The sequence below is a fragment of the Leptonotus elevatus genome, chromosome 3 (genome assembly GCF_054856555.1).
Source record: "Leptonotus elevatus isolate MCC_2025b chromosome 3, RoL_Lele_1.0, whole genome shotgun sequence".
Classification (NCBI taxonomy): domain Eukaryota; kingdom Metazoa; phylum Chordata; class Actinopteri; order Syngnathiformes; family Syngnathidae; genus Leptonotus; species Leptonotus elevatus.
Genome location: NC_141241.1, coordinates 13,303,229 through 13,328,854, shown reverse-complemented (window position 1 = coordinate 13,328,854; position 25,626 = coordinate 13,303,229). Strand labels below are relative to the sequence as shown.

Genomic DNA, 25,626 nt, shown 5'->3' with positions numbered 1-25,626 from the left:
AATACATAATACTACGTTAAATAAATAAGGCAAATTGAGTTGTATCAAGTCCCCCGTGTGTGCTTACAACTTTTCGTTTGTTGTTCTAAAACGTTGATGCCAATGTACTGCGTTGACAAGTAGAGTAAGTCTGCCATCTAGCGTTTGTTTTTCAGGAACACCACATTCGTTTGAGGGTAGCAATTCATTTATCAATTGATCATACCTCCGAGTGCTATCAGCTAATGTAGTCGTCGAATTCATAATTAGCGAGCTGTCGCTATATTTCCTTACTGAATGTAGTGACAAACCTTTTACTTTTGATTAGCCAATGTGTACTTCAATGTTTTCATGTAAACTGGTTGGGACAGAAGCATTATGTAATGAAATTATTGTTGTGGTGTAGAACTGAACCGTGAGCACTAGTTCTAATATATTTGTAGCTAAATTATATAAACAACATCCCTATATGGTATCCTTTCCTTTTATTTTGGCAGTCTGCAAGTCATTCATCCCTAGTAACATTTTTCTTTCTGTCCAATCACCAGTCGGGATCGGATTCAACATTACTCGAGTAGCCTACCACTCACCAACATGCATTATGCACTCATTCACATCTTCATGTATTTATAACATATGCACAGTAAACCTATCCACCCCTTGTCTCCCTGAGTGGATCGATCTTGCCGTCTCCCTCCCTCCATCCTGTCGCATCTTTCTCTGACTGACCCCGCCCCCTCTCTCTCATTGGGTGCTGCGTGGGGTGACTGTTGTGGTTTCTGTCCGTGATGTCGCTGCCACAGCGTGTAACTGCTGCCCCAAAACAACTGCAGAGATAGATAGATAGATAGATAGATAGATGGATGGATAGATAGATAGATAGATAGATAGATAGATAGATAGATAGATAGATAGATAGATAGATAGATAGATAGATAGATAGATAGATAGATAGATAGATAGATAGATAGATAGATAGATAGATAGATAGATAGATAGATAGATAGATAGATAGATAGATAGATAGATAGATAGATAGATAGATAGATAGATAGATAGATAGATAGATAGATAGATAGATGGATAGTTTTCCGTCATTGCAGGAGTGGAACACACAGTGAGAATTGCTGAGCTTCTGAGGTAAGATAAATGTAATGTGATATTTTGTATGGGATGATGGCATGATACATAATGTAGTGCTTATTTTTGGCATGTGGACTGTGAACACAGCTGTTGGAGTTGTGCTTATCCATATATGCACATTTATCCTTCAGTAATTTGCAATATTTGTCCACAACATACAGTTAAGTTGCATTCCATCAGTGCTGCAGAGAGGCAGGCTATAAAAACAGCTTCCCGTCTCTATTGGAGAACTGATTTTTCCACCGGGCAGTGTTCGCAGTAATGATTGGCTGTTTGAGCCACGTGTTGTTGAAGGCTGTGTCATGCTTATACTACTAGCACATTATTGTACAAGTGGGGTTCAGGAGGGTTTCAGTGCGGATGGGCTTTGAGGCGGAGAATGGTGGTGGTGACGATGAGAATGCTTTTGTCAACTACTCTATTGACCAAAAATAAATACAGTGGAATTTTCCAAAGTCGAACACTGTCCGATTGCTGTTTCACTTTCAGTTTTGTTTGTCCCCCCCCCCCCCCCCCCAAATCAGATGTAAAGTGAATGAATTAATTCCAGGTCCAAATGGAGCCGCCATAAAACCTCAATTGTATGCAATTGATTGGGTCTCTGGGGAGCCGCCACATCCATCAATTGTGAAATTAATTAGATAACGAAGTAATTCTTTATCTTCTTATTTTTGAAAAATATGTCCACAAGAACACATCTTGGTTTGGTGGTAATTATATGAGCACAAGAACAAATCTTGGGTTTTGTTGTTACATTTTACATGTTGTATGTGGCACCTTTTTTTTTGTACTATCCATAATTGATAACTACTCCGTTGTATTGCTCATATTATGCTGAGCAACACTCCTATGTCACAGTAAGTGCTAGTTCATTGTTCTTTGGTTATCAGTGCACTTCCCTTCCTGTTTAGCCTAGACAGTAGCTACACACAGTAGCTATACACACTAAACTGTTCAGCTCACATTTTTGACTCTTATGTTACCTACATGACAAAAACAAGTACAAAGTGCAAAAAAATTAATAAATCCAGCCCAAACAAGCAAGAAGATTTTAGAAGGTATGAAGCAGAAGTATCCAAAAGACCACAGGGCGTCAACATTGAGTCATGAGGAACGTTTTTCTCTGCAGGGGCTTAACACATTGCAAAAGGATCTGGAAGTAAACCAGTCATATGATCTGCGGTCAGCCATAAGCTATTAGGGCGAGAGAGCGCTTTAGCGCACAGTTGAAACTGCAAATGAGGAGGAAAAGGTCAATATATTGTTTACTATCTATACTATATCATAGATTGCGTCGTAATGGACGCTCCATAGGGTGTTAGCTTCCGTATTCTGCTCACGGATGCCTGTTTCCAAAGCTACGGCTTAAAGGTAAACTTTGATTTGATAAGGAATACATTTCAGATTTGTCATGACTTCAAAAGCTCTTGTGTGATGTACTGTAACTTCATTTGCTAGAGGGATAAAGCAGTACTAAGTGAAGGTCTGCCGGACAACATTGTGTTGCATCTGAGTCATTTTTCATGAAATGCTAGGATATGTTGCAATGTAGGTTCTTAAGTACACACCTCGAAATATGTTCGTCTTACATTCTGCTGATAAAATCTGCGCATTCTTTTCTCAAGCACACCACTGTGAGCCATTCAGAGACTCTGGAATCGGCGTGACTCACTATCACATTGGCACCCAGGCACCAGGTCAAGGAGGCTGCTGCCGGCCATGTATTCCCCTCAGAGCCTCCATCGCTGGGGCATCACTCACAGCGAGAGTATGGAACGCTTAGCCTACGGCCAAGGTAAGCGGCCACTGCAATGAGCTCTTTCACGAGTACCTGACACAGTAATGTCTACTACACTACTTCGATGTATACAATGTAGTCATTGCTTAATGTTTAATTCACAATATGGATTTACAAAGATGTTAGCTGCACTTGTACAATCTAATAATCTGTACAGAAACTATCACAGCCTCAGTTGGCATGTTCTCCCTGTGCGGCATTTGAAAACAGAGATCTTGGAGAAAAGCTGTCTGTAGGTGTTTATTTTTTTACCTATTTTTTTTAACACATTACATGAAATTCACAAATGCAATATGATTTAAAAAAAAAAACTTTGATAACCACTGTTTAGATAGGACACATTTGTTTAACATATCTTATTGTTTGCTTTCCTAATATATATATATATATATTGATTTATTTATTTTTATGAAGAAACTTTGTAGACATTCACCCTGTGCATCTTCACTTCTTAATACTATGTCTTTTGTAATAGTGCACAAACTGTATCAGAATGCACATTCATTGAGAAGCTGCTGTCGACCACTGCTCACGCCCAGTCACACCGCACAGACTGCGTTTGCAATCTTCCTTTGATCCTCTGTTACACACTTATGACAAAGCAAAAGACCAACCTTTAACTTGACACAACAATATACAACTATTTACAAGTGTGCCAGAAACTGTGTGGCTTCATCATTGCTACAGTTATTACACTAAATTCATATTCATTGCTCTAAATGTTAGCCTTAATTTAATATAGCATGCATATTTTTGAATGTGGGAGGAACACAGAGAAAACCCACCCAATTATGGGGAGAACAGGTAAACTCCACAGGCTGGAGTCCGCCCTGCAGCCTAAATGTATTGTGAAAAATGAAGACAAAAATCAAATAGACATGACGTACTGAATATGAATACTAGTCAATCATTAAATTAAAAAATAATTTAAATAAATACAATACATTTTTATTATTACTAAGTTATTATTATTATAAATAAATTAGTTATTGTGTAATAATTACAGCGTTATTTTTCGTCCTCGTACATTCTCGCGAGAACATGCTTTTCCCCCCCAGTCTTGCAGTATTTGCGTGTAGCCTACAGGAGGCGATAGAGTGACAGCCATGACGTAGTGTTTCCTTTTGTGTGTCTCGTGAGTGTGTTGTTGGCACCGCCCCTCCGGAGAGAGGGTGCAAGACTGGCAGCACTGTCACAAGCCGACTGCGGCTCACTTCTGCTCGCTGTAAATAATCTCCACGGCGACACCATGTACGGAAAAGGAAGCGTCTCCGAGGAGCGGCACCTCTGTTTTATGCATCCGCCGGTGCTACGGACGTTCAGCATGTAGACGAGGGAACGACGCCTAGCGACGGTCGGCGAGCCTCACGTCACCTCTCCTCGTTCATTTTGGACTCGTGCTGCACCTGTCATTATTGCCATTGTTTAGCTGTTTGCAATTGCTGTTATTTCCCAACTACGGTTCTTAAAGGTCTACGGGTAGCTAAGCGTCAAGCTAACCCACCGAGCGTGGGGGCCAGACCAGCGGTTGCTCAGCTCCAGAGACGTAGCCAAACATGGCATCGGCCGCCGAGCACGACCTGGCTCTTTCCGAGGCCGACAGCAGCAAGGACAAATCTCAGGTGTTCGGGATACTGAGGTTACAAGAGGAGAAATGTAACGTCGGCGAGAAATGTAACGTCGGCGAGAAATGTATCCCGACCGTGAGGGGAGGCGGGGGTGCAGACGGACGATGGCAGGCTCCCATCTTCGCGTTAGCCAGGAAAGCCTCCGAAACCATTTCAGGGAGCATTCACGTCCTGCCTAAAATGTCGGAGAACAGAGCATCCGTGCCAGGCGAGTGGACCGTCCAAGGTAGAGTATCTCCATCAGTACATTTTTGCAGCGCTTGTCCTCGTGAGCTGATTTTGGGCATGGTGTGGGGTACACGCACCCCCAGACTGGTTGTCAGCCAATCGCGGGGCACATAGAAGAACAGCTATTCGTTCATCCTCATATGCACATATGTTAAATTTGGATCCTTCAATTAAACCACCATGTATGTTTCTGGAAAACAATGCCACTGAGCTTTTTGTCATAAAAGTTTAAATATTGTATGGAGATCCTGAGATGGAGGATGTATCACCTGGGTGGCCTATTTCTACACAACCCAACCCGAAGGATCATGAGACGATGAGGAACAAGAATGGACACATGGTTATGAGGATGACCTCCCCTCCATGACCTCATACCCTCAAATGCGCAGCTAATTAATTGTTCACATCTGGGTGCTGTAGCATCTGCTGTCTTTCACTGGTATAACAGTTGACAGCCTGTAGCATCACATGCTGCACTGGTGATAATGGAGGGGAAATACACCAAATCGATCCATTTGAATTGTCTTGGCCTAAAAATTGTAATCATGCCATCTGTGTGTGTGTGTGTGTGTCTGGCAGCTTTGCGGGATCCTATGTCCATGGAGCGAGCCAACCTGCTCAACATGGCCAAGCTGAGTATTAAAGGCCTGATCGAGTCAGCACTGAGCTTTGGAAGAACACTGGACTCGGACTACCCGCCTCTGCAGCAGTTCTTCGTTGTCATGGAGCACTGCCTCAAGCATGGGCTGCGAGGTCAGATAAACTGCAGCTTCGTGTACTTGTATATGTCGCAACTTCCTTCCAATAGATTCTGTGTGTGTGAAGTGCCTTCTTGTCTCTTATAATGTATTTTCCAGTGAAGAAGTCCTTTCTGGGATTTAATAAGTCTCTTTGGGGTCCTCTGGAGCTGGTGGAAAAACTGTGTCCGGAAGCAGGAGAGATCTCGGCCTCTGTACGAGATCTACCGGGACTCAAGTAAGGAGTAAACACGGCCCATGATCATAAATTCAACCCAAAAATTCAACAACAATGAAAAAAATCTAAAATAACGTAAAACCACTGTCATGTTTTGCATTCCCTACGAGACTTCATCTCAGTGAGCAAGTAAGGATGGCAAAGAGTAAAATTGTGATAATGAACATAAAGCTGGAGATGGGTGGAGCAATACAAGTGGCAAGGGGTCGGCAACCTTTTGGAGATTAATAGCTACTTCTTGAGTACAGGCTAATGCAAAGGACTACCAATTGCATGCACATTTATGAAATAACATTTGCTCAAATTACCTTTAATGATGTTACTATTTATTAATGATATGAAAATGAAGCTTCATGAAGCACTTGCGATATTTTCTTAGCTCCTCTAGATGGCGCGCTTGGTTTAAAGAAAAAGGCTAATGCAATGTAAATTAAACACATTTCCACTGCATCTTTAACTCATTCGCTGCCATTGACGGCTATAGACGTCAAAAATTCATTAAATGTAACTTTTTTCCCCATTTTTGTTAACAAGAGTATGAAAACGTAGGGGAAAAAAATGTTTTTTGTACATTTAGAACAGATGTACAATTTTTCATTAATCGTGAGTTAACTAGTAAGGCAATGCGATTAATTACGATTACACATTTTAATCGCCTGATGCCCCTAATTTTTAATAATCGTTTCCTAAAAAAAAAAAAGAATTTTTATTTCTTTATTTATTTTTTAAGAAAGAAAAAAAAATAGGGGTATCGGGCGATTAAAATGTTTAATTGTAATTAATCGCATGACTTCTCTAGTTAACTCACGATTAATCCCAATTTTTATATCTGTTCTAATACAATAAAACAAATTATAGGTTTTCAAACTCTTGTTAACAAAAGTGAAAAAAATGTTAAACTAATATAAATAGTTCAAAATAATTTTTGACGTCTACAACCGTCAATGGCAGTGAATGAGTTAAACAAAGAGTGCCATCTAGAGGTGTCAAAAAAAGTTGGTGTTTTTTATTAACAATGTCTGCTCTCAAGATTTACCTCTGCGTGAAAGGAATGAATAAAGTCTTTGGATAAATGATAAAAGAACCTTCTTCGCATCTAGGACTCCTTTAGGTCGGGCCCGAGCGTGGTTGCGACTGGCCCTTATGCAGAAGCGGCTGGCCGACTATCTGCGACTTCTCATCACCAGAAAAGACTTACTAAGGTAATACTTTTAATAATGGATATTACAATATGTATGTCCAAAGCTTATATGTGAGTGAAGAGCGGTTTGTGAGAGGCCATTTTCATTCATCTGTAGTGATTTCTATGAGAATTCGGCACTGATGCTGGAGGAGGAAGGCGCCGTGATCGTGGGCCTGCTGGTCGGCCTGAACGTCATTGACGCCAACCTGTGTGTCAAAGGTGAAGACCTGGACTCTCAGGTAACCGCGACCCGGAGGCGATTCTCCCCTTCTCAGACACACACCCACTCCTCTCCACTCATACATTTATAAAGCGGCCTACTATTTACTACTAACTACTCGCTGCATCTCATTTTGTTTCATTTCTAGGTGGGGGTGATTGACTTCTCCATGTACTTAAAGAATGACATTGATGATTACAGGAGTGAAGAGAGGTGAGTTCCCCTATTGTTTATTGCAATTTTTTTCCATGCATTCAAATGTGCATGTGTGTTTCCATGACAACAGGAACAGCCAGATAGCAACCATCTTGGATCAGAAAAATTATGTAGAGGAGCTTAATCGGCAACTGAAGTAAGATTTTGTCGGAATTTTGTAGATATTCAAGGAGATTACGCTTTGTTTTAACGCAATGTTGTGTCCAGTTCTACAGTTCATGGACTTCAGGGCAGAGTGGACTCTCTGGAAAAGTCCAACTCTAAACTCATAGAGGAGGTGAGACTTGACATCTTTGGTAGTAATTAAGAAAATGAAAGACACCACTTCACCTCATCCACCTCTTGTCAACTTTTTGTGTGTGTGCAGTTAGCTATAGCCAAAAACAACATCATCAAACTGCAGGAAGAGAACCAGCAACTAAGGAGTGAAAACAGCATCATTCTTCTCAAGGCACAGCAACATTTAGAGGTATTTACACACATTGACACTATACAATATGTTTATTATTATTATTGGTCTCACTGTCATCTGCTGCATTTTTATTTTTATTTTGCACAAGTGACATTTTTTATTTGGATCACATTTAATTGTAGCCTGTTTGTAGCATAACTTCAGATCACTTGCACTTTTCAATTTCTTTGGAGCTATACAGGGCTAATTTAGAGCAGGGGGGGGGGATACTAGGGATGTTTATGCAACATGAGAAAAAGTGCAACTGTTATCCTCATGACAAGACTATTTGTGAACCGAGGTAATATTTCTTTGTAAATTTAGTTTGTAAAGCGGCTCATTGGTTCACCAATCTTACACTGTATTGTACATTGTGTATTTGTTTCAGTAGGCCAATTAAAAATGAAATGAATAAAACAAAATACATTTTTAGTGTTTTATATAAAAATCATTTTGATGGTTGTTTGATTGATTATATAATCATATATTTATTGAGGTGGTGAATTTGGGGATTTCGTGTGCTATGATCATGAAAATTATTATTTTTTAAATCATAACAATATTTTACTTTATATGTAATAAGACTTATCCCTTTTGTTTTGAACTACTGAAGAAAAAAAGTTTTCCACAATATTCAAATTTACTGCAATGCAATGCAAAAAAGTAGTTAATAGACCAAAAAAATCTCAACAGTAGTGGAATTCCATTCCATTATTGACCAAAACAAACTTAAGGTGGAAGTCAACCCCCGCCCCCCTAATTTATTTTTGACAATAATACGTTGCAGCCTATGTCTATGTATTCTGGTTGATATTGCATTAGTGGAATATGAGTTAAGTAGCAAAATCCAGCTGTTTGTATCCATCTCAGGCTGCGGCCATTTTGCCACTTGCTGTCGACTAAAGATGACATCAATGTTGCTCAGGCCTCAACAACCAATCACAGCTCAGCTTCAGAAAACAGGTCAGCTGTGATTGATCACATTGCCTGAGCCCTGAGCAACATTGACGTCATCTTCAGTCGACAGCAAGTAGCAAAATGGCCGCCCCCTGAGATGGATACAAACAGCTTGATTTTGCTACTTAACTCATATTCCACAAATGTAATATTAATCAGAATGTCGTGTTTAGATTAGTGAGGTCACATATAACGATGCTTAAGGTTGACTTCCCCTTTTAAGAGTTCTTGTCAATTGTTTTCTGCAGGTGTCTCAAGGTGACATTTCAGTGGAGAGAGACACATACAAGCAGTCTCGTCAAGGTTTGGATGAAATGTACAACGAGGCGCAAAGGCAGCTGAAGGAGGAGTGTCAGCTCAGACAGGTGAGACGGCAACTCCGTTTTTACACATGCGCCGTCTTGTGACCTGTGACGACGCCGGCGTTTGTGGACATTTTGCGTGTCTTGTGATCAGGACGTGGAGAACGAGTTGGTGGTCCAAGTGTCAATGAAGCAAGAAATGGAGCTGGCCATGAAAATTCTTGAGAAAGACATTCATGAAAAACAGGTTGCAGAGCGTGTCTCATGAAAAGTCTTTTAAGTACAGCATGCGTCGGATTAAATGCTAACCAATTTATGCAACTGTCTACAAGCAGGACACGTTGATCGGCCTCAGACATCAACTGGATGAAGTCAAAGCCATCAATGTCGAGATGTATCAGAAGATGCAGGTAACACTCGCTTGTTCGTTTTTGAGCGATACTTGTCAACAGCGCGCGAGCCAAACATTGTCGTCTTGTAGTCATCTGATGACGAAATGAAGATGAAGAACAACATGATCAGTCGTCTTGAGGAGAAGACCAATCAGATCACTGCCACCATGAAGCAGCTGGAGCAGAGGTGAGCAACACAGAATTGTCTTGCTCTACTAACACCACCGAGACAATCCTTTTCCCCTCTTTGATCTCCTCAGTCAAATAATTCCTGGGTGCCGTATTTGATTATTTTGGTTTGTTGATGATTCGACTTTGATCACATTAGCGCTGACTTAAAAAACGTCTGAAATGACGTCACCCTAGAACTTTGCAGAGGAGAACTCGAGGGAAACGATTGTGTTGTTCACTCCAGTCACGTCGAAGTGAAGGTTTTCTCACGAGGAAATCCGTCATTAGCCTCCAACAGAACATGCCCCCCATTAAACTCATTGTCACGGCAACATGATGCACAATAACGTCTTGTCCTTAAAGTGATGCAGAACCTGACGGCATCTCAAGTTTCGTCATCTCGTTACCCTCCAGTCAACATTATCTCTAGTTAATGATCAATTATATGAACTTTGTCGTGCGAAAACGGTGAGTTTGAAAGAACTTTGTTAGTTCGTGTTGGTTCTTCACGTCGCCTAGTGTCTTTATGTAGCAAAGAGATTAAGCGGGGGGGGCACAGAACAATTTTCTGAATTAAGGTGATGATTAGACTAACCTGTGATTGCATACTTGTGAATGAGAAAAAAATCAAGACCCACTTTTGTGAGAGTGTTTCGTTGATAGTAGGCCATCGAAAATATTGATTCTCAATTCACTTATGTCTAAAGATTGCTGCTCTAATGTCGCTAAATGAGACTATAAATCCAGCTCTCACTCAAATACAGCGCAGATCTACAAAATCAACAACAATAGTGTCATAACCAATAATTATTTATCTTTTGAAATAGTATGCCAATTGAGTCGGTGTGCCTATTAATGATTTGACTCTGTATACTATTACTATACATCGTATATACATTTTAGCTCCTTCTATAGTCCAGAAGTTGTCATGAAAGAATAAAATATTGAATTCATTTTCAATGACGCTCAAGATATTTTAGTAACTCCTGAATGAGAAAATCCATCGATCTACTTAAGCTTGCGCGCATGACAAGTTGAGTTGCATCCTGTCGAAGCTGATTCCTGACAAATCTTCCTCACTCCATCAGTGAGAACCTCCCACAACTCCTCCCCCAACCCCGTCACTCACCCACCTGTTTAAATGTGCTCCATCCTCTCTCTGAATGGTTTCCTTTGCACTGACATGCTTATTTTTGCTAGTTTTCATGAATGACTGATGTATCGTGCAGGCATCAAACTGTGCTGTGATTGAATTCATTTTCCTGCTTCTCTTCGCATTACTCATACAGTGAAAAAAAATAACCACAATGTCTTGACATGAAAATGTCACTTTTTGCCTGGCTGACGACGTCAGTCACTTCCTGCCTTGAGTGTAACTTGGGGCCAATTACAATACTGATGTATTGACATCCTTTCTTCCTTCCTTTTTTCTTTCTGATCTTTTTTTTTTCCTTTTCCCTTCCTCCCGCTTGTTTATCTCTTTTATGCCATGAAATCATCCATTGATTATTTTTCCCACACTGCTTTGCGATTGGTTCCTCCTGTGCGCAGCGATAAAGATCTGTTAAATCAGACCAGAACTCTGGCCATGTCATTTGTCAAGTGTGCCAGCACAGACACCGAGCACCAGTACAAGCTCGTCAAGGACATCTCCTTCTGAGCACAAATGTTATCACACGGAGACTGACTGGATTAATTAAACCAGATTTACTTCAATATCCTCGCTTTTTTTTTTCTTTCCCACATGTTGTTGGATTTTGCAGTTTGGCGAAATTTGTGATTATCAGGATTGTGATGTCATTATCGTCACTTCACCTTTTGTCATTAGTCGGGTGACAGTCGGGAAAATGCGCAAAACGGACATGCGATTTATGTCTGTTTCCATCTGTTGTTCTTTTGCGAATATTGAGAGGGGACTCCGCCGCTGTAGGTGGCGGTATACACCATAGAGATGTGACCCACCCGTAATTTAAAAGTAAAAGAAGAAGACTGCACCGTGTGATGACGGCGTATGAGTTTACTTTTGTAATTCTTGATAAACCGTAGCGTTTATTTGCTGTTTTCCATTTATAATAGCATTAATATTCGCTTCTTTAATTAATTCCAAAAATATTTCGGTTTCGTCGTCGTCCAAACATACCTTACTTTATCGTCCGACATTGCTTTGGGACTACAAACGTACGTTTAACGTAATATCCGGTCTTGCCAGCGGTTTTTGGCAAAACCTGTTTCCATCGCCAAAATTCACATTTTCCTTTTTGCGATACTCTTCAAAATCCACCCCTTCTAAGCGTAAAACTTTTTTTGCGAATTTTGGGCCCTTTTTCGAAATGTGCTTTTCCATTCAGTTTTATTTTCGCCTGTCTTCAAAATTCGAATACAAATGGGTGGATGGAAACCCAACTAAACATCTCTTTGAAGATATTAGAGCGAAGCTGTCGGTGGGGGCAAGCGGGAACTTCGGCAAAATTGTCGACACACAAGCTTGCTGAATTTAAGATGATTGACACTGATGGTAAAGTTGAGGCTCTGATGTATACGGAAGATCCCCATCTCGGAGCAATAATTTACACACAAAATGGTGGGGCACCAAACACTTGCAGTAGATAGGCTACATATATAAACATAAAAAAAATTGTTATTGTACAATCCGAGTTATTATTATTCCTGGTAGTATGCATTTTAAGCCATCAACAACAACAAAATGCTATCTTGTAGTCAGATGAGGAAGAGGGCACTGTAATATAGAGGAAGTGTGTGTTGCATTTAAAAAATAATAATGTTAAATAATTATTGATGCATTTTCTTCTTTGCTATTTTTTAAAATATAGTTTGGCTACGTAACACTTTTCAAATAATTGTCAGATCCGTATTTACCCTATTGAATGAAATTACAGGTACATTTTTTACTTCTGTTATCTTTTATTAAAAGATATTGGAAGAACACGAGCTGAATCCCTGTTTTAAGTAATCCCTCGTCATTGTAGGGTTACGTTTGAGTAATGAGTGAAAATCTGCGCAATAGAAGTAAACTACTTTTATTTTATTATTATTATATTAATCCCCAGATAGAAAAGGTTCATGGGATTTGTTGTGTGCTCAAGAATATTTCAGTTTATTCTTTGCGATGTGAGCCATGTTGACTATCTGGTAAGCACTTCACTCTTAATTGTTATCTAAATTGATCAATCGATTTGTTTACGTCTATCTTGCAAAACATCTCGGATCAATCTATATTTTCATCCCACCTTTCTACAAATAGGCAATAGAGAGTTTAGACACACCAAGAACATGAGTTGGAAACATAATCACGTATCTATTAAATATAAAATACATTTCCACTGCAGCGCCATCTGCTGGATCAGGTGGATCACTTCCCCTCTTGCCCTTGAATACAAAATGGCCGCTAGTTACACCGCTGTAAATCAAAATGTTTAACTAAGAACCCCGATTGTCATATAGTGTTGGGGCTTGGCGTACTATTTATTGACTGTCGTGATAGTTTGGAATGTACTAAATCCATGTTTTTAGAAACTTAACCATAATGACACTGTCTTTGACCATCTTGATCAATAAAATGTGACGTTTTGAAAGTGTCTGTGTAGGAAGCTCCCTTGTCGGTCGCAGGCCAGCTGCACAATCATCGCCACATTTCATTCTGCCTCGGTTGCACGTTTCAAGTTTTTACCTTCCATGATTCCATCCTCTGTTGAACTCCTTGCACATCATCCTGGTTCTTTTCTCCTTCACCATCGTCTCCCCTCCACCTCCTACGCCAGCTTTCCCTTTTTTTTTTTTTCCTCTCCATGGTCCTGAGTTTGTCGCTGGTTGTAATGGCGCAGATTACAGGAGGCCGAGAACCACCGCACCACGGCCGAGGAGGGCACCAGGCGCTTCAAGATGGACTTCGCCAACAAGGCCGACAGCCTGCAGCGGCAGATCGACCACAGAGAGAAGCAACTGTAAGCAAACGGCGGGAAAATGTCCGCTTAAATGTTTGCGCTGATGTGCGTGTGGCGTGCGCTCGGCAGACAACAGCTGGAGACGGACCTGAAGATCGAGCGGGAGTGGAGGCAAACGCTGCAGAACGATTTGCTCCGCGAGAGGGAAACGGTGGCGCAGCTCCGGACGCAGGCGCTGCAGATCAACGGCCTCAAGATGGTAACCAAAAAAATCCGTTCAATGGAAAGCTCGCTATTATTCGTTTGTCAGCCTTCCCGAGTCAACATGTCATCGTCATTTCTTTAATTCACCTGAAACCTTTCAACGGATACATCAGAGTCCTGCCGGAATCGTGAAGTTGTCTGGAGACCAGAGGAAGGACCAAAGGAAGGGAAAGATTGGCCTGTTTATTTGTATTTTAGCTTTGTGATCAAAGTCGATATCTTTGCAGGAATTGAGGAAAGTCACATGGAGATTTTAAATGATTTTCAGACCAATTACGTGAAATTGGTTATGATCTCACACAGGATATTACCCATCACATTGGTTTACTTAATGAAATGAGTGTAATTGAATACATTGCAAAGCATGTTTTTTGTTGTTGTTGTTTTTTTTATGTGCCAGGAGTTCCATCGCCTGCAGGACGAGAACTTCCAGCTAAAGAGCATCTGTGAAGACCAAGAACAAGCTCTTGAGGAACTTGGCTCGAAATTGAGCGAGTATGTGCCTTATTTAACTCAGTTGCTCCCAAAAACGTATAAAAACGTTCTATTTTTTAAATATTGCCACGGCTCCAAAAACGTGTTTATAATTTTTTTATGTTTTTTTATGCTAGAGCATACAGAAGGCTTTGATGCAGCCTCTGACCTGAAGAGGTCACTTAAAGCAATGGTAGTTATTATAAAAAACGCCAGCAGGTGGCAGCAGAATATAAGAGATCATCCAGGGCCATGTTGCAAAAAGCTCTTTTCCCCACTGTTTTAAACAAATTTGTGAAAAAATTATTTAACTTAGCGATATTCTAATGCTAATTTCTGAAAAACGGAAACAGATACAAATATTAAAAAAATTCCCGATGAAAGAAGAGACTAATCTTTTTTTGTTAGGTTCCATGTTTTTATAGCAATACAACACCATATTCTGTGGGCCTTGCAAAATCAGTCAAAATCCAGTAAAACAGCCGGGAGAGAAGGGGGTTGCTTCAGTGAAAAGTTAATGAACATGTTTGAGCTCAAGGCCAACATTTTTTTTTTTTATTGGCCAGGTCATTTATAATTTTTATTTGTATTGTTTATAATTAATTCAGTTACTGTAATGAATAAAATGATGCGAAATATTAAATCATGAACTAATGATGAGAAAATTAAGCACTCGCTATAATTTTTTTACTCTTGATCATCTTTAAACCAAGAGTTCCATCTAGAGGAGACAAAAAATATCACGTGCTTCATGAAGCTTCATTTGTCTTTCACTATTATGAACCCATGTCACGCAAACGGCTATATAGTAATTCAATCATTAAATCCAAACAAATAGGGCAAATCGATTATATATAGGCCTACACGTAATTAAACCCAGAAAACAGGAGAGCTGTGTGACGTTCACAAGCTGAGCATGTAGCGTAAAGTCCAGTCAGCCTTGACAACAGATGTCAGTACAGGACAAAATGGCCGAAGGCGTGAGTTGCATTCAAGGAACTCTCAAAAGTAGTAAATCTTTTTTTTTTTTTTTTTTTTTAACCTAAATCGATTATTTAAACCTAACAATGACACCAAGATTCCACCAGATAGCACCAAAGTATTTTTTGTTGCTTTGGCCTGAGCACCCAAAAAAAAAAAAAGTCTCGACTCTCATATACAATGTCCTCACCATTTTGCCATCCAGATCCAAAATGAAGATTGAGGACATCAAAGAAGCCAACAAAGCACTTCAGGTAAAATATTCGCTGCTGCGTCGCTTCACTGATGCGGAGTTAATTGTTAAGATTTTGCGTGTTGCAGGGTGGGCAGGTGTGGTTAAAAGACAAGGAAGCCAGTCACTGCAAGCTGTGTGAGAAAGAGTTCTCCATCTCAAGACGCAAGGTGAGCCACCGGCCGTCACCGCCATTGACATGACACGCATTGATTTGCTGCCTTGTGACGGCGTGTGCAGCATCATTGCCGAAACTGCGGAGAGATCTTCTGCAACGGCTGCTCGGACAACGAACTCCCGCTGCCCGCCTCTCCCAAACCGGTGCGAGTGTGCGACACCTGCCACGCGCTCCTCCTCCAGAGATGCTCGTCCAATCCCGCCTGAAGCGCGAGACCTCTACCTCCAGACCTCCCGTCTGCCCTCTTGCAAGGTCCATCTCTTTAAAGCTCGCATGCACATTGGAACGCTCTCACTGGGGAGTTGAGATGTTGAAGCGACATTACCGGCTTCTTACAAATCTGGAAAACTGTTCGGCAGGCTCCCCCAAATACGGTATTCTGTATGTACTGTATATCATTTTGATAGTCTAATATCATAATTGCCTATGTCTTTTTTTTTTTTTGAAGGTTTTCGAAAAACCTTTGCAAATTCCTATTACTGAGAATCTATACCAAAAAAATGTCATCAAGCACATTGTCATTTTTTTAAATTATTACTATAAGCAATTATGTTCCCGTGAGGTGGATAGGATCACGTTGAGCTTGTTTTTTTTTTTTAATCCACTTGCATATTACAATTCATGATTTGTGATGGGACACATTGTGGTCGTCTGTGGCAGTGCACATTTGTCTGCTCCGCAGGGTTAAAATGTTCACGGATGTTTACGTCTCCTAACTGGATGTCGCTGCTGTCATGTTAAAAATATTAGAAACTGTGTCAGTGCCCTGTTAGTGTGCATTCAGAACGCAAGGAAGGGCACTTAAAGAAGATGGACTTCCTCCTCTCGGACAAAATGACTGACTTACATTACTTGTATTGTTTGTACCAAAATTAGGAGTTAATTGTCACCTGGAAAGTACTAACAGGCTCTGAACTCAATTGAAGATGCGCACAGGAAGAAAAAAAAGAAAAAAGTTTGCTGCTCATGTTGCGTGTTGATGCCACTCGATCTTGTGCAAATACTGATTTTGCCAAAATGAACCAGGTACAGTATTCACATTTTGAGGTTCATTGTAGAAAACAGAACAGGCTCGATTTACAGTATGTTGTAGGTTCGAGGCACAATTACAGAAGTTTTGGTCTTCTGGCATTTTGTTGTTGACTTAACTGGCCTGCTCAAGGTTCCCGAGTCATTGAAACATAGCCTTGTTTTTTTCTTCGCCAGGTGTTTGCCAACCCCTTCTTGAATATTTGAGTCCTCGTGACGACAAGCGGTTCACAAATTGATAGCTATAAAACTTGACTGGTCCAAGGGAAAAAAATACCTCTTGCAACAAGCCATTTTTCCCCCTAAAGTCTACATGCTCATCTGCACACTCTGGTTTTGTACTTGGAAATGCTGACAACCTGGAAGTTGTCTTTTTTTTTCCCTCCCCCTCCTAATTTATTTCAGTGTTAAAGAATAAAACTTTGTATAAACTGATTCGCACCTGGGCCTCAATTTATGTTATGTACAGGGGTCCCAGTCCTCAAGGGGATGTGTACAGTTTTCTGTTGATCAAATTAAACTTTATCACATTGTTTATTGCCAACAGTATGTTGCCTTGATTGTAGCAGTTTTGATTAAATGAAGTTATAAACCTGATCCTGCCGCATTATGTTGTTGTCACTGTACAAACAAAAAAAGAAGCTATTTAATAGAAAAAAAATTTATTGGGCAAAAAAAATGTACAACAGCTGCAAATGGTCGACTTCAGCTGTAATAGGCTTACACTCACACAATATTGAACCGAGATTCAAACACACACACAGCTCACATTTGTTCATTTTTAAACTATATCTGAGATCATGTGGTAGGAGACGTTCAGAAGTTGTAATGTTTTTAAACGTTAGTACTTGTATGAATCCTGCCAGATACTTCTTACAAAGGAACATTTTTTGTTTGTGCAATCAATCAAGACCCCCCCCCCCCCAAACATGTCCCTCTTCTACCCCTTCAGTGTGGCCAACAAAATGGAACAACGCAATGTAATTGACTGTACTGTAGTCGTTTTTAAATAAGTGCGAAACGAAGAAGAATCAGCTTGGAGACAAAACGTGGCCCTTGAGGAAAATGGAAAGGAAGCCAGCTAATGACATCATCAGTACGCGCCTCGCAGTCCACTGCTCCGAGAGCCGCCTCCTGAGTTACTATAGTAACCACCACCACGACCTGTGAAACGTAGAAAAGCGATAAACATTTTGGGTTTTAAATAACTGAACGGAAAGAAATTGGACCAGCACGCACTCGATTCGGCTTCGCTGGCTGTCGAGTTGAGGAAGAGCTCAATGTAGCGGTGTTCTGTGAAGAAAATGGAAAATCGAAATATTCTCATAACTGCAGCATTTTTATCACAAAAATAGGCAATGTTTTCATTCAGGGGTACAGTTATGTTTAACTGGCATTAGAATTATGTGGAGGGTGCTCGGAAAAAAATATCTGCCATAAAAAATGAAAAAAGACAAAAAGAAGCGATGTACGCATGTGGTTCTTGTCTTTGGACATAGCAGCCACGGCGTCCTCGTGGGAGCGGAATTCCACGTCAGCCTCTCCTGTCAGCTTGCCGTTGAGAGCGACGTCGATGTGGACTCTCAGCGGGTTCAAAGGTGAGAAGAACTGGAAAGTAGAGGGGGGGGGGTGTCACAGACACACCAACAACGCCAATGAAGCGTTTGGGCGCCATCTCCTCACTTTAGCGATGTCCATCTCGCTGGTGCGGAAAGGCAAACCCCTCATGTGGACAAAATAGCCACCGTTGTAATTTGAGCCTCCGTCAGTGTGACGACTATAACTGCCACCTAGTGACAAATACAAACAGACACTAGGATACAAACTGGTGACAACCACCTCCACACGAAAAGACGTCGACCGTGATTGAGGTGACGATCGATTGCGATCAAGTCGGAAGACATTACCTCTTCCTCCTCGTTCTTCTCTTACGCACTCATCAAAAATACAGTTTCCAAAGCCATAGTTGCTTAATCCGTTGTAGTCGTCAAAAGTGTGCCCGTAACCTGGACACACACAGCAAGAACAATCAGAAAAAAAGAAAAGAGAAATGAGTTCGGACGTTAATGTCAAATGGGAGCATCTTTACGTAACATCCAACAGACGACCAGTTGTGCGTCAGCTCCCTCTGGTGGTCACTGAGCCTCTTTTTGTTGTTGTCATTAACTATATTCAAATGTACTGATTTTCCAACTGCAATTATTATCCTTTATATAGTCTTGGTTTTATTGCGTAGAAGCCATCATCCATCAGCAACTCTTGTGCGACTTCAGCTCAGTGAGCCCCTCCAACCTACTTACCTCCCCCATATCCCCCTCCGCCCCTCATGGAGTCCATGAGAGAGCCGCTGCGACTGGGACCAGAGGCAAAGTATGCCCCCCTGGGGCCCTCCATCACGGGTCTGTCGTAGGGCCCCGGTCTCTGGGCCCCGACCACCCGCCGGGGTTCGTCCAGGTAGTCTCGGATCTCAACGCGGCTGCTCTTAAAGATCTCGATGTACCTGCGAGGAGAGAGGCCGTCCGCGGCCAGTGAGCGGATTTGGCTGACGTGGGCCAGCACGCACACACACGCGCACACACACACACACAGAAAGATAACACAGAGAAAAGACAAAATATGTCTAACAGTTGTCTAGCTGGGAACAACCTGGACAAAATCAAATGTCTTTAAATGCACTTGGTCTACCTGAGACTCGGCAAACTAGGACTACATGTAGGAAATTAGACAAGTCACATTTACGTCTACACATTGCATTGTATGAAAGCCCCAATTAAAAAGTGTCATTATTCTGCCCCCTTTATTAGTAACAGAAAGTCATGTAGAACACATCCCCCAGTACAATATGGACTAGAGCAGAGTAGAGTAGAAGAAGCCCAACCCAGTCCAGCCCAGCCCGTCCCCTTGCCGTCCGTCCCACCTGTGCCCTATCCTTTCCTTGTGTTTTCCCCGAGCCTTTTCTGCTATCTCCTTTGAGGCAAACTGCACGAAGGCTTCCCCTGTGCTCCTCCCCTGGTAGTCCACTGGCAGAGTAATCCCATTCGGCACGATTCTCAACCCTTCAACCCAAGCACACAAATACATAAGTCGGTAGGCAGACAAGACACCCGCTGGAGCTTTCAACTGGAGGACAAGTCATGAGGGCCACAAGCTGTTACAGCGTTAACGTGGCCCGCATTCCATCCAACAAATCGGACATGATTGCGCTGTATGGAATAGGCCCGGGGGAGGGGGGGGGGGGGGGGGTGACGCAAGAACTGGCCTGGGGTCAGCCCACGCCAAACGGGACAATTACTGCGCTGGTGGGACTGATTGATGCGCACTAGCCATAACATTAGGCACACCTGCCCAAAAGTACTCTACATCACAAGACACTGAATTGAATAGTTAACTCTATCCCTAACCTATTCATTATTTCCAATTTCACCTTTTTTTGTGGAACCTAGCCCTAAATATTCATGTAATAATTTTTTTTGTTTTGTTTGGAAAGTAGTAATTGTTGGTAAAAGGCTAGAAGTAGATGTTGTACATCCGGGAGCTAAGTTTAGCTTCACTTTATAAGTGAAGAAATAAATACATTTAAATGAGTTTGAAATTATTTTAAACTGTTTTGGGAACTGGACCACACACGATTTAGGCTGACATTTCAAACTTATTTTACAAAAATATCATCTACAATTTCTATAGTTAAAAAAATAATATTTATATCCGTTTGCAGATGGGGGGGGGGGGGGGGACTAATGTTATACAATCTTTGCTTCTTTGCTCCAGGGATTTGTTTACATTTCTGCGGCTTTGACTCCAACCTTTATTTTTAATTTACACTTTTTGAAATACAAGACCCATTATAGGGCTGAGGATTTAATTCAAATTGATTAATCGTTATTATGAAAATCGAATTATTCAAAATGTGCTAAATCGTGAAATTGAATTTAGTCTTCCGGCTGTTGTTTTTATGTTGTGTTACATCCAGATGTTATTGTGAGTTGTAATTTTGCACAAGTGACAGAATGCTGGATGGGTGCTTAAAAGACATGTTTACAATAACGACCAACTACTCAGTTGTGGCAATTAAGGATAAACTATGAATGTTAAGTTTATGTTAAAACTGGTTTACATTATAGGGGTGTGCCCAAAAAATCGATTCTCATAAGAATCGCGATTCTCATTCAGTAGGATTCAGAATCGATTTTAAATGTCCCAAAATCGATTTTATTTAAGTTATTTTATACTGTCTTCCCTTTTTTTGTGTGTGCCTTTATTGGGAGCGCTGTTCATGTTGTAGCCTATTTGGCCACTTAGGGGCAGTGTGGTTCCACGCGGTCTGATACACTGTTAAGTTGTAGCCACATTAGAGAGTAGAAGGAAAAAGTCACGATCAAGTTATTCCAATAAAAGTTGTTGTTTTTTTGCAGCGTAGAGCCGTTCTTTTGAGTGACAAAAGTGGCGCGAGTAGCGCGCTAATTAGCATTAGCAAGTCCGACTGGAGTAGATCATTACGATTCCTTGAACATCTATAAATGGAAGCAAAAATCATTGTCAATCAAATCATTTTGAATCAAAAATCATCCCTAATCGAAAATCGATTCTGAATCGAATCGGATTGTGAGACATTCAAAGATTCCCACCCCTTATACATTATTAATGTCTGAACATTTTGCACAGGAATTATTTTTGGAAAAAATTGAAATAAATGATTAATTATTAAAATTGCTTAAAATTGTAATCGTCCTGAATGACTGAAAAATTTTATTTTTTTGGGAGATTTCATTTTTTTGACCATATCGCCCAGCCCGAACACAATAAAACGTGTATTAAAAATATAAATACCTTGGGATTTCTCAACTAATCTCCCAGTTTGACACTATTTTAACACAAGTCTCATAACAACTTAGTATTAAAGTCAATGTCTTGATCTTTACAGTGCATCGCTTGTAAAATGCTAGAGTTGAACCCAGGTCAGTGTCATGCATCAGTCCTCTCCCCGGGCCCACACAAGCCCGGCCTATTCCATTGTTTTACCTCCTTAATATAGTTCATACAAAAACATTCAATTATTTATCAACAACATAGTAACATATTAGAACAAGGTCAACATACTACAAGAACAAACAGACATAAGCAGACATGCAATCTTTGCCTAGAACATGCTGATCTGAAATGTTCTCTGTAATCTTAACATATTACAGACAGAAGAACAGAAAATAAACACAGTTGAAAATATAGTTAGTTCCCTACAAAATACATCGTTCATTTGCATAGTTGGGCTTTAGTTCTGCAATCTAAAAATAATAATGAAGCAATAGCTGAACGCGTTTGAAGAAGAAGAAGAAGAATCTAATGAGAGTGGATCATGTCGACGTACCTGAAAAGAACTGAACAATTTCCTCCTTGCTGCAGCCAAAGGGCAAACCTCGGAGTCTCAGCATGCAGCCGCTGGAGCCGTCGTAGTCAGCGGGGCCGCTGCGCTTCAGCACCCAGTCCATCTCGCTACGGTTCGACTTGAACACTGACATGCACGCCAACACACACGGTTACAAAGTCAACGGTTTATTTGAACAGAGAAATCATGACTTGGAAATAATTCGGGGGGGGGGGGGGGGCGATGCAGTGCAACATCTGAATTCAAACACAACAATTCCTTACCCTCAATGTATCGGTGTCCCATGTATTTACGATCTTTACAAAGAGCATGCTTGAAATCCTCCGACGTTTTGAGCTCAATAAACGCCTCACCGCTGGGGCGGCCTTCTTTGGAGTACGTGAAACACACTCCGTTGACTTTGCCTATGATGTCACAGTCTGCACACAAGAAAACATAAAAAAAAATAAAAAATTCTTAGGAAAACAAGGCAAGCCCTAACCTGTTCTAGAAAAAAACAAAGAAAACTATATTTAACCATTTTCAGCAATGTAGCTGAAAATTAGGGCTGAACAAGCAATTTATTACCCCTCAATAAGTGCAATTTAAGTTTAAGAAACATTTGTATGCATTATTTATTTCTTTAACAAACAAGCAATCGCCGGGTTACTTTAAAAAAAAAAAATTAAGTGTGTCTTTCAACTTTTAAACAAAAAAAACCCAAACTGGTCATTATCATCATCATCATCATCATGCGGGGTGCAGTTCTACAGCTGCTCCATATGTAAAGTACCTCGAGATCATTTCTCTTATGAATTAGTGCTATTTAAAAACAGTTTGAATTGCTATCCGATGCATTTCCAAGTCTCCGGCCTCACCTGAGAAGAAACTGGCCACTTCCATCTGAGTGCAGGCCCAAGGAAGGCCCCTTATCCTGACCACATAACCCTCTTCGTTGGAAGACATCCTTCACCTGCACACAGGGAGCACAACAGTAACAAGTTACTGGATTATAGACATTGCTGTTATGTTTTGGGTTTTTTTGTAAACAGATATCATTAACAGCAGCCACTGATTAATTCGTATTGAGCGTCACAAGACACATTCGAGTTAGTTGAAAGGCAAATATAAACTGTGGAACATTTGTTATTAATAGCCACAATAATAATCATTCCGAATGTCTATCAATTGGCTGTGTAGTATCAAGTTCACAAATAAGCGACGAATTGCAGGTGGGTAGTATTGGATATAATTCCTACCCGAAACAAGGTTGGCAATTTCCAGCAAAACCAAATAGTTCCTATGGAAACCTTGACGACAACAAGCGTATCAACTGCCTAAAGTTTACAGTACACTTGTTTCTCTGTATGGCTGACGTCGTAGAGAAACCCTCTCCAGTCGCCGTTAGAGAAACGTCACTTCAATAGTCGATGACTGCCCTTTGATAAACATTCGAAGACATTTGGAGTCGGCTCGCTCGGTTTGCGCTTAACTGATGGGCTAAATGATAGCTCGAAAACGTTAGCAGTTAGCTTTGGCTAACACAGCGGTCAAATGTTCAACGCAAGCTAGCACAGTTTAAGCCCACTAATGCGTCGTTATTGTACATCACAATTTGTCACTGACTACAAATCCAAACCGAGCGGCCGCTTATAAGTTTGAAAAACGCGAAATTGTCTCACAAGCGCGATTTGTGCCACCGGTGTCTTCCGTCTTGTACGAGCAGCCCCCAGCAAGCCTCAGGTGACACTTCCTGTAATCACGCTCTCACGTTGTGTTCTCGCGAGACTCGGATTTGACTACACAGCTGCCTTACCATCCCGCTGTTTTCTCGCGTTACTTCTGGAACTACTGAGCACATACTTTAAATAAAATATGTTTTTCCCTTTTTATAAGATTTTGGGGGCTGTGCATATATTATATATATAAAACACAAACACAGTCCAGTTCACCAATTTTAAACGTAAAAAATATACGTGTTTGAGGAAATTTTTGTTTAGATTTTTTTTGTTAATTTGTTTGAGTTGTATTTTTTTTTCCAACTGTAAGATGTATTTTATGTGTGGCTGTATTATATAACTGTGATGATCTTTAGTGCTATAGAGATCATGGGGTGTAGCGTGGGAAATTATCCTTTTTTTTTCCTTCTTTTTTTTTAAAGAGCTCAGTATTGTTCATTCGGTAATGTCATCATCATTGCTCTTTTTTTTTCTTCTTTTTTTGTGTGCGTGTGTGTGATTATGTGTATGTGTATGTGCGTGCGTGCGTGCGTGCGTGCGTGCGTGTGTGTATTCGTTAGCTCACCAAAAAACCTATTAGAAAAAATCCCATACCGTTCACCTAAACCGAACACCGCCGTCAAGAGACCCGAGGGGACCAAAGAAAACAAAGGAAAGTGAAATCCAGCACCGGCCAGACACCACCCACCGGGCCACCAACTCCAGAAACACATAAGTTCCAACAAATCCAAAAGGGTTAGGGTTAGGGTTAGGGTTAGGGTTAGGTTTAGGTTTAGGTTTAGGTTTAGGTTTAGGTTTAGGTTTAGGTTTAGGTTTAGGTTTAGGTTTAGGTTTAGGTTTAGGTTTAGGTTTAGGTTTAGGTTTAGGTTTAGGGTTAGGGTTAGGATTTAGGGTTAAGGGTTAGGGGTTAGGGGTTAGGGGTTAGGGGTTAGGGGTTAGGGATTGAGCCCTTCTTCGACCAGGATAGGGTTAGGGTTAGGGTTAGGGTTAGGGTTAGGGTTAGGGTTAGGGTTAGGACTAGGGTTAGGGTTAGGGTTAGGGTTAGGGTTAGGGTTAGGGTTAGGGTTAGGGTTAGGAATGAGGGATTGAGCCCTTCCTCGACCAGGATAGGGGAATTGATCCCCCCTCCTGGAGCGAAAGGGAATCGCACGGTCCTTCCGTCCTTGGTACCTCCCGTCGTCACGTTCCTTCCACTGATTTGTGGGCTGGCGTCTCCGCCCATAGCGGACAACAGTCCACCCACCATCCATCATACTTTTTTTTATATATATATATCTCAGATTCCTTTTTATGGTAATTGATGTATAATAATGTTTTTAATCTTTTATTTAATAGATAGGAGTTGCCTTTGTATCCTATGTAATCACTATCTACAAATATATTTTATTGTAGATGTTATGTATAATTGAATTTTAATATTTTATTTATTCAATAGGAGTGGCCTTTGTTATATATGTAATCACTATCTATTAATATAAAACAATAAAACAAAATCAATCAAAAAAAAATATATATTTTTTTTAATATAAAATTCTAATGAGTATAATTAAATGCAAGTGTGCCTTGACAACGTTTCGGCTCTAAAGAGCCTTCTTCAGGTCTAGCACACTACAATTGTTCAATGAATTGTCTGAGATGTTGCCTCTTCGAAAACCAAATCCAAACTGAGCTTCTTCTAACAGTGAATTGCCTTTATATACTGCAACCACCATGCGCAAATAAGTTATCTTAACTGTGCGCCTTTTTCGTTCAAATTATTAGGGAAAGTGTCCTATTTATTTTCTATGTAATACTTACATGTAAACCATTATGAAATGTTATTTAA

The 25,626-nt window shown here is 40.7% G+C and overlaps 2 protein-coding genes across 8 annotated transcripts; one reads left to right on the top strand and one right to left on the bottom strand.

Moving 5' to 3' along the window:
* The first annotated feature begins 756 nt into the window (after positions 1 to 756).
* On the top strand, positions 757 to 17,277 carry rufy2 (RUN and FYVE domain containing 2). 6 transcript variants are annotated; one of them, XM_086070803.1, is made up of 20 exons: positions 757 to 1,119; positions 2,748 to 2,917; positions 5,356 to 5,529; positions 5,634 to 5,751; positions 6,852 to 6,953; positions 7,050 to 7,173; positions 7,303 to 7,367; positions 7,441 to 7,506; positions 7,578 to 7,647; positions 7,738 to 7,839; positions 9,027 to 9,143; positions 9,235 to 9,327; positions 9,413 to 9,490; positions 9,562 to 9,659; positions 13,486 to 13,605; positions 13,675 to 13,804; positions 14,210 to 14,304; positions 15,470 to 15,518; positions 15,586 to 15,666; positions 15,737 to 17,277. In XM_086070803.1, the coding sequence occupies exons 2-20, from the start codon at positions 2,842 to 2,844 to the stop codon at positions 15,878 to 15,880; spliced, it is 1,902 nt and encodes a 633-aa protein (XP_085926929.1). In that variant the 5' UTR covers positions 757 to 1,119; positions 2,748 to 2,841; the 3' UTR covers positions 15,881 to 17,277. The 6 variants fall into 6 exon arrangements, with proteins under 6 accessions (XP_085926929.1, XP_085926931.1, XP_085926930.1 ...); XM_086070805.1 differs by having other exon boundaries at positions 9,416 to 9,490; positions 15,737 to 17,276; XM_086070804.1 differs by lacking the exon at positions 757 to 1,119 and adding an exon at positions 2,327 to 2,493.
* Positions 17,278 to 17,354: 77 nt separating this feature from the next.
* Positions 17,355 to 23,837, bottom strand: hnrnph3 (heterogeneous nuclear ribonucleoprotein H3 (2H9)). 2 transcript variants are annotated; one of them, XM_086070808.1, is made up of 11 exons: positions 23,745 to 23,837; positions 22,941 to 23,035; positions 22,347 to 22,502; positions 22,066 to 22,209; positions 19,621 to 19,759; positions 19,004 to 19,203; positions 18,611 to 18,709; positions 18,387 to 18,493; positions 18,176 to 18,311; positions 17,943 to 17,996; positions 17,355 to 17,867 (listed from the first exon to the last, which is right to left on the bottom strand). In XM_086070808.1, exons 2-11 carry the CDS (start codon positions 23,026 to 23,028, stop codon positions 17,797 to 17,799), a joined length of 1,194 nt encoding a protein of 397 aa, XP_085926934.1. In that variant the 5' UTR covers positions 23,029 to 23,035; positions 23,745 to 23,837; the 3' UTR covers positions 17,355 to 17,796. The 2 variants fall into 2 exon arrangements, with proteins under 2 accessions (XP_085926934.1, XP_085926935.1); XM_086070809.1 differs by lacking the exon at positions 23,745 to 23,837 and adding an exon at positions 23,322 to 23,717.
* Between the last annotated feature and the right edge of the window lie 1,789 nt (positions 23,838 to 25,626).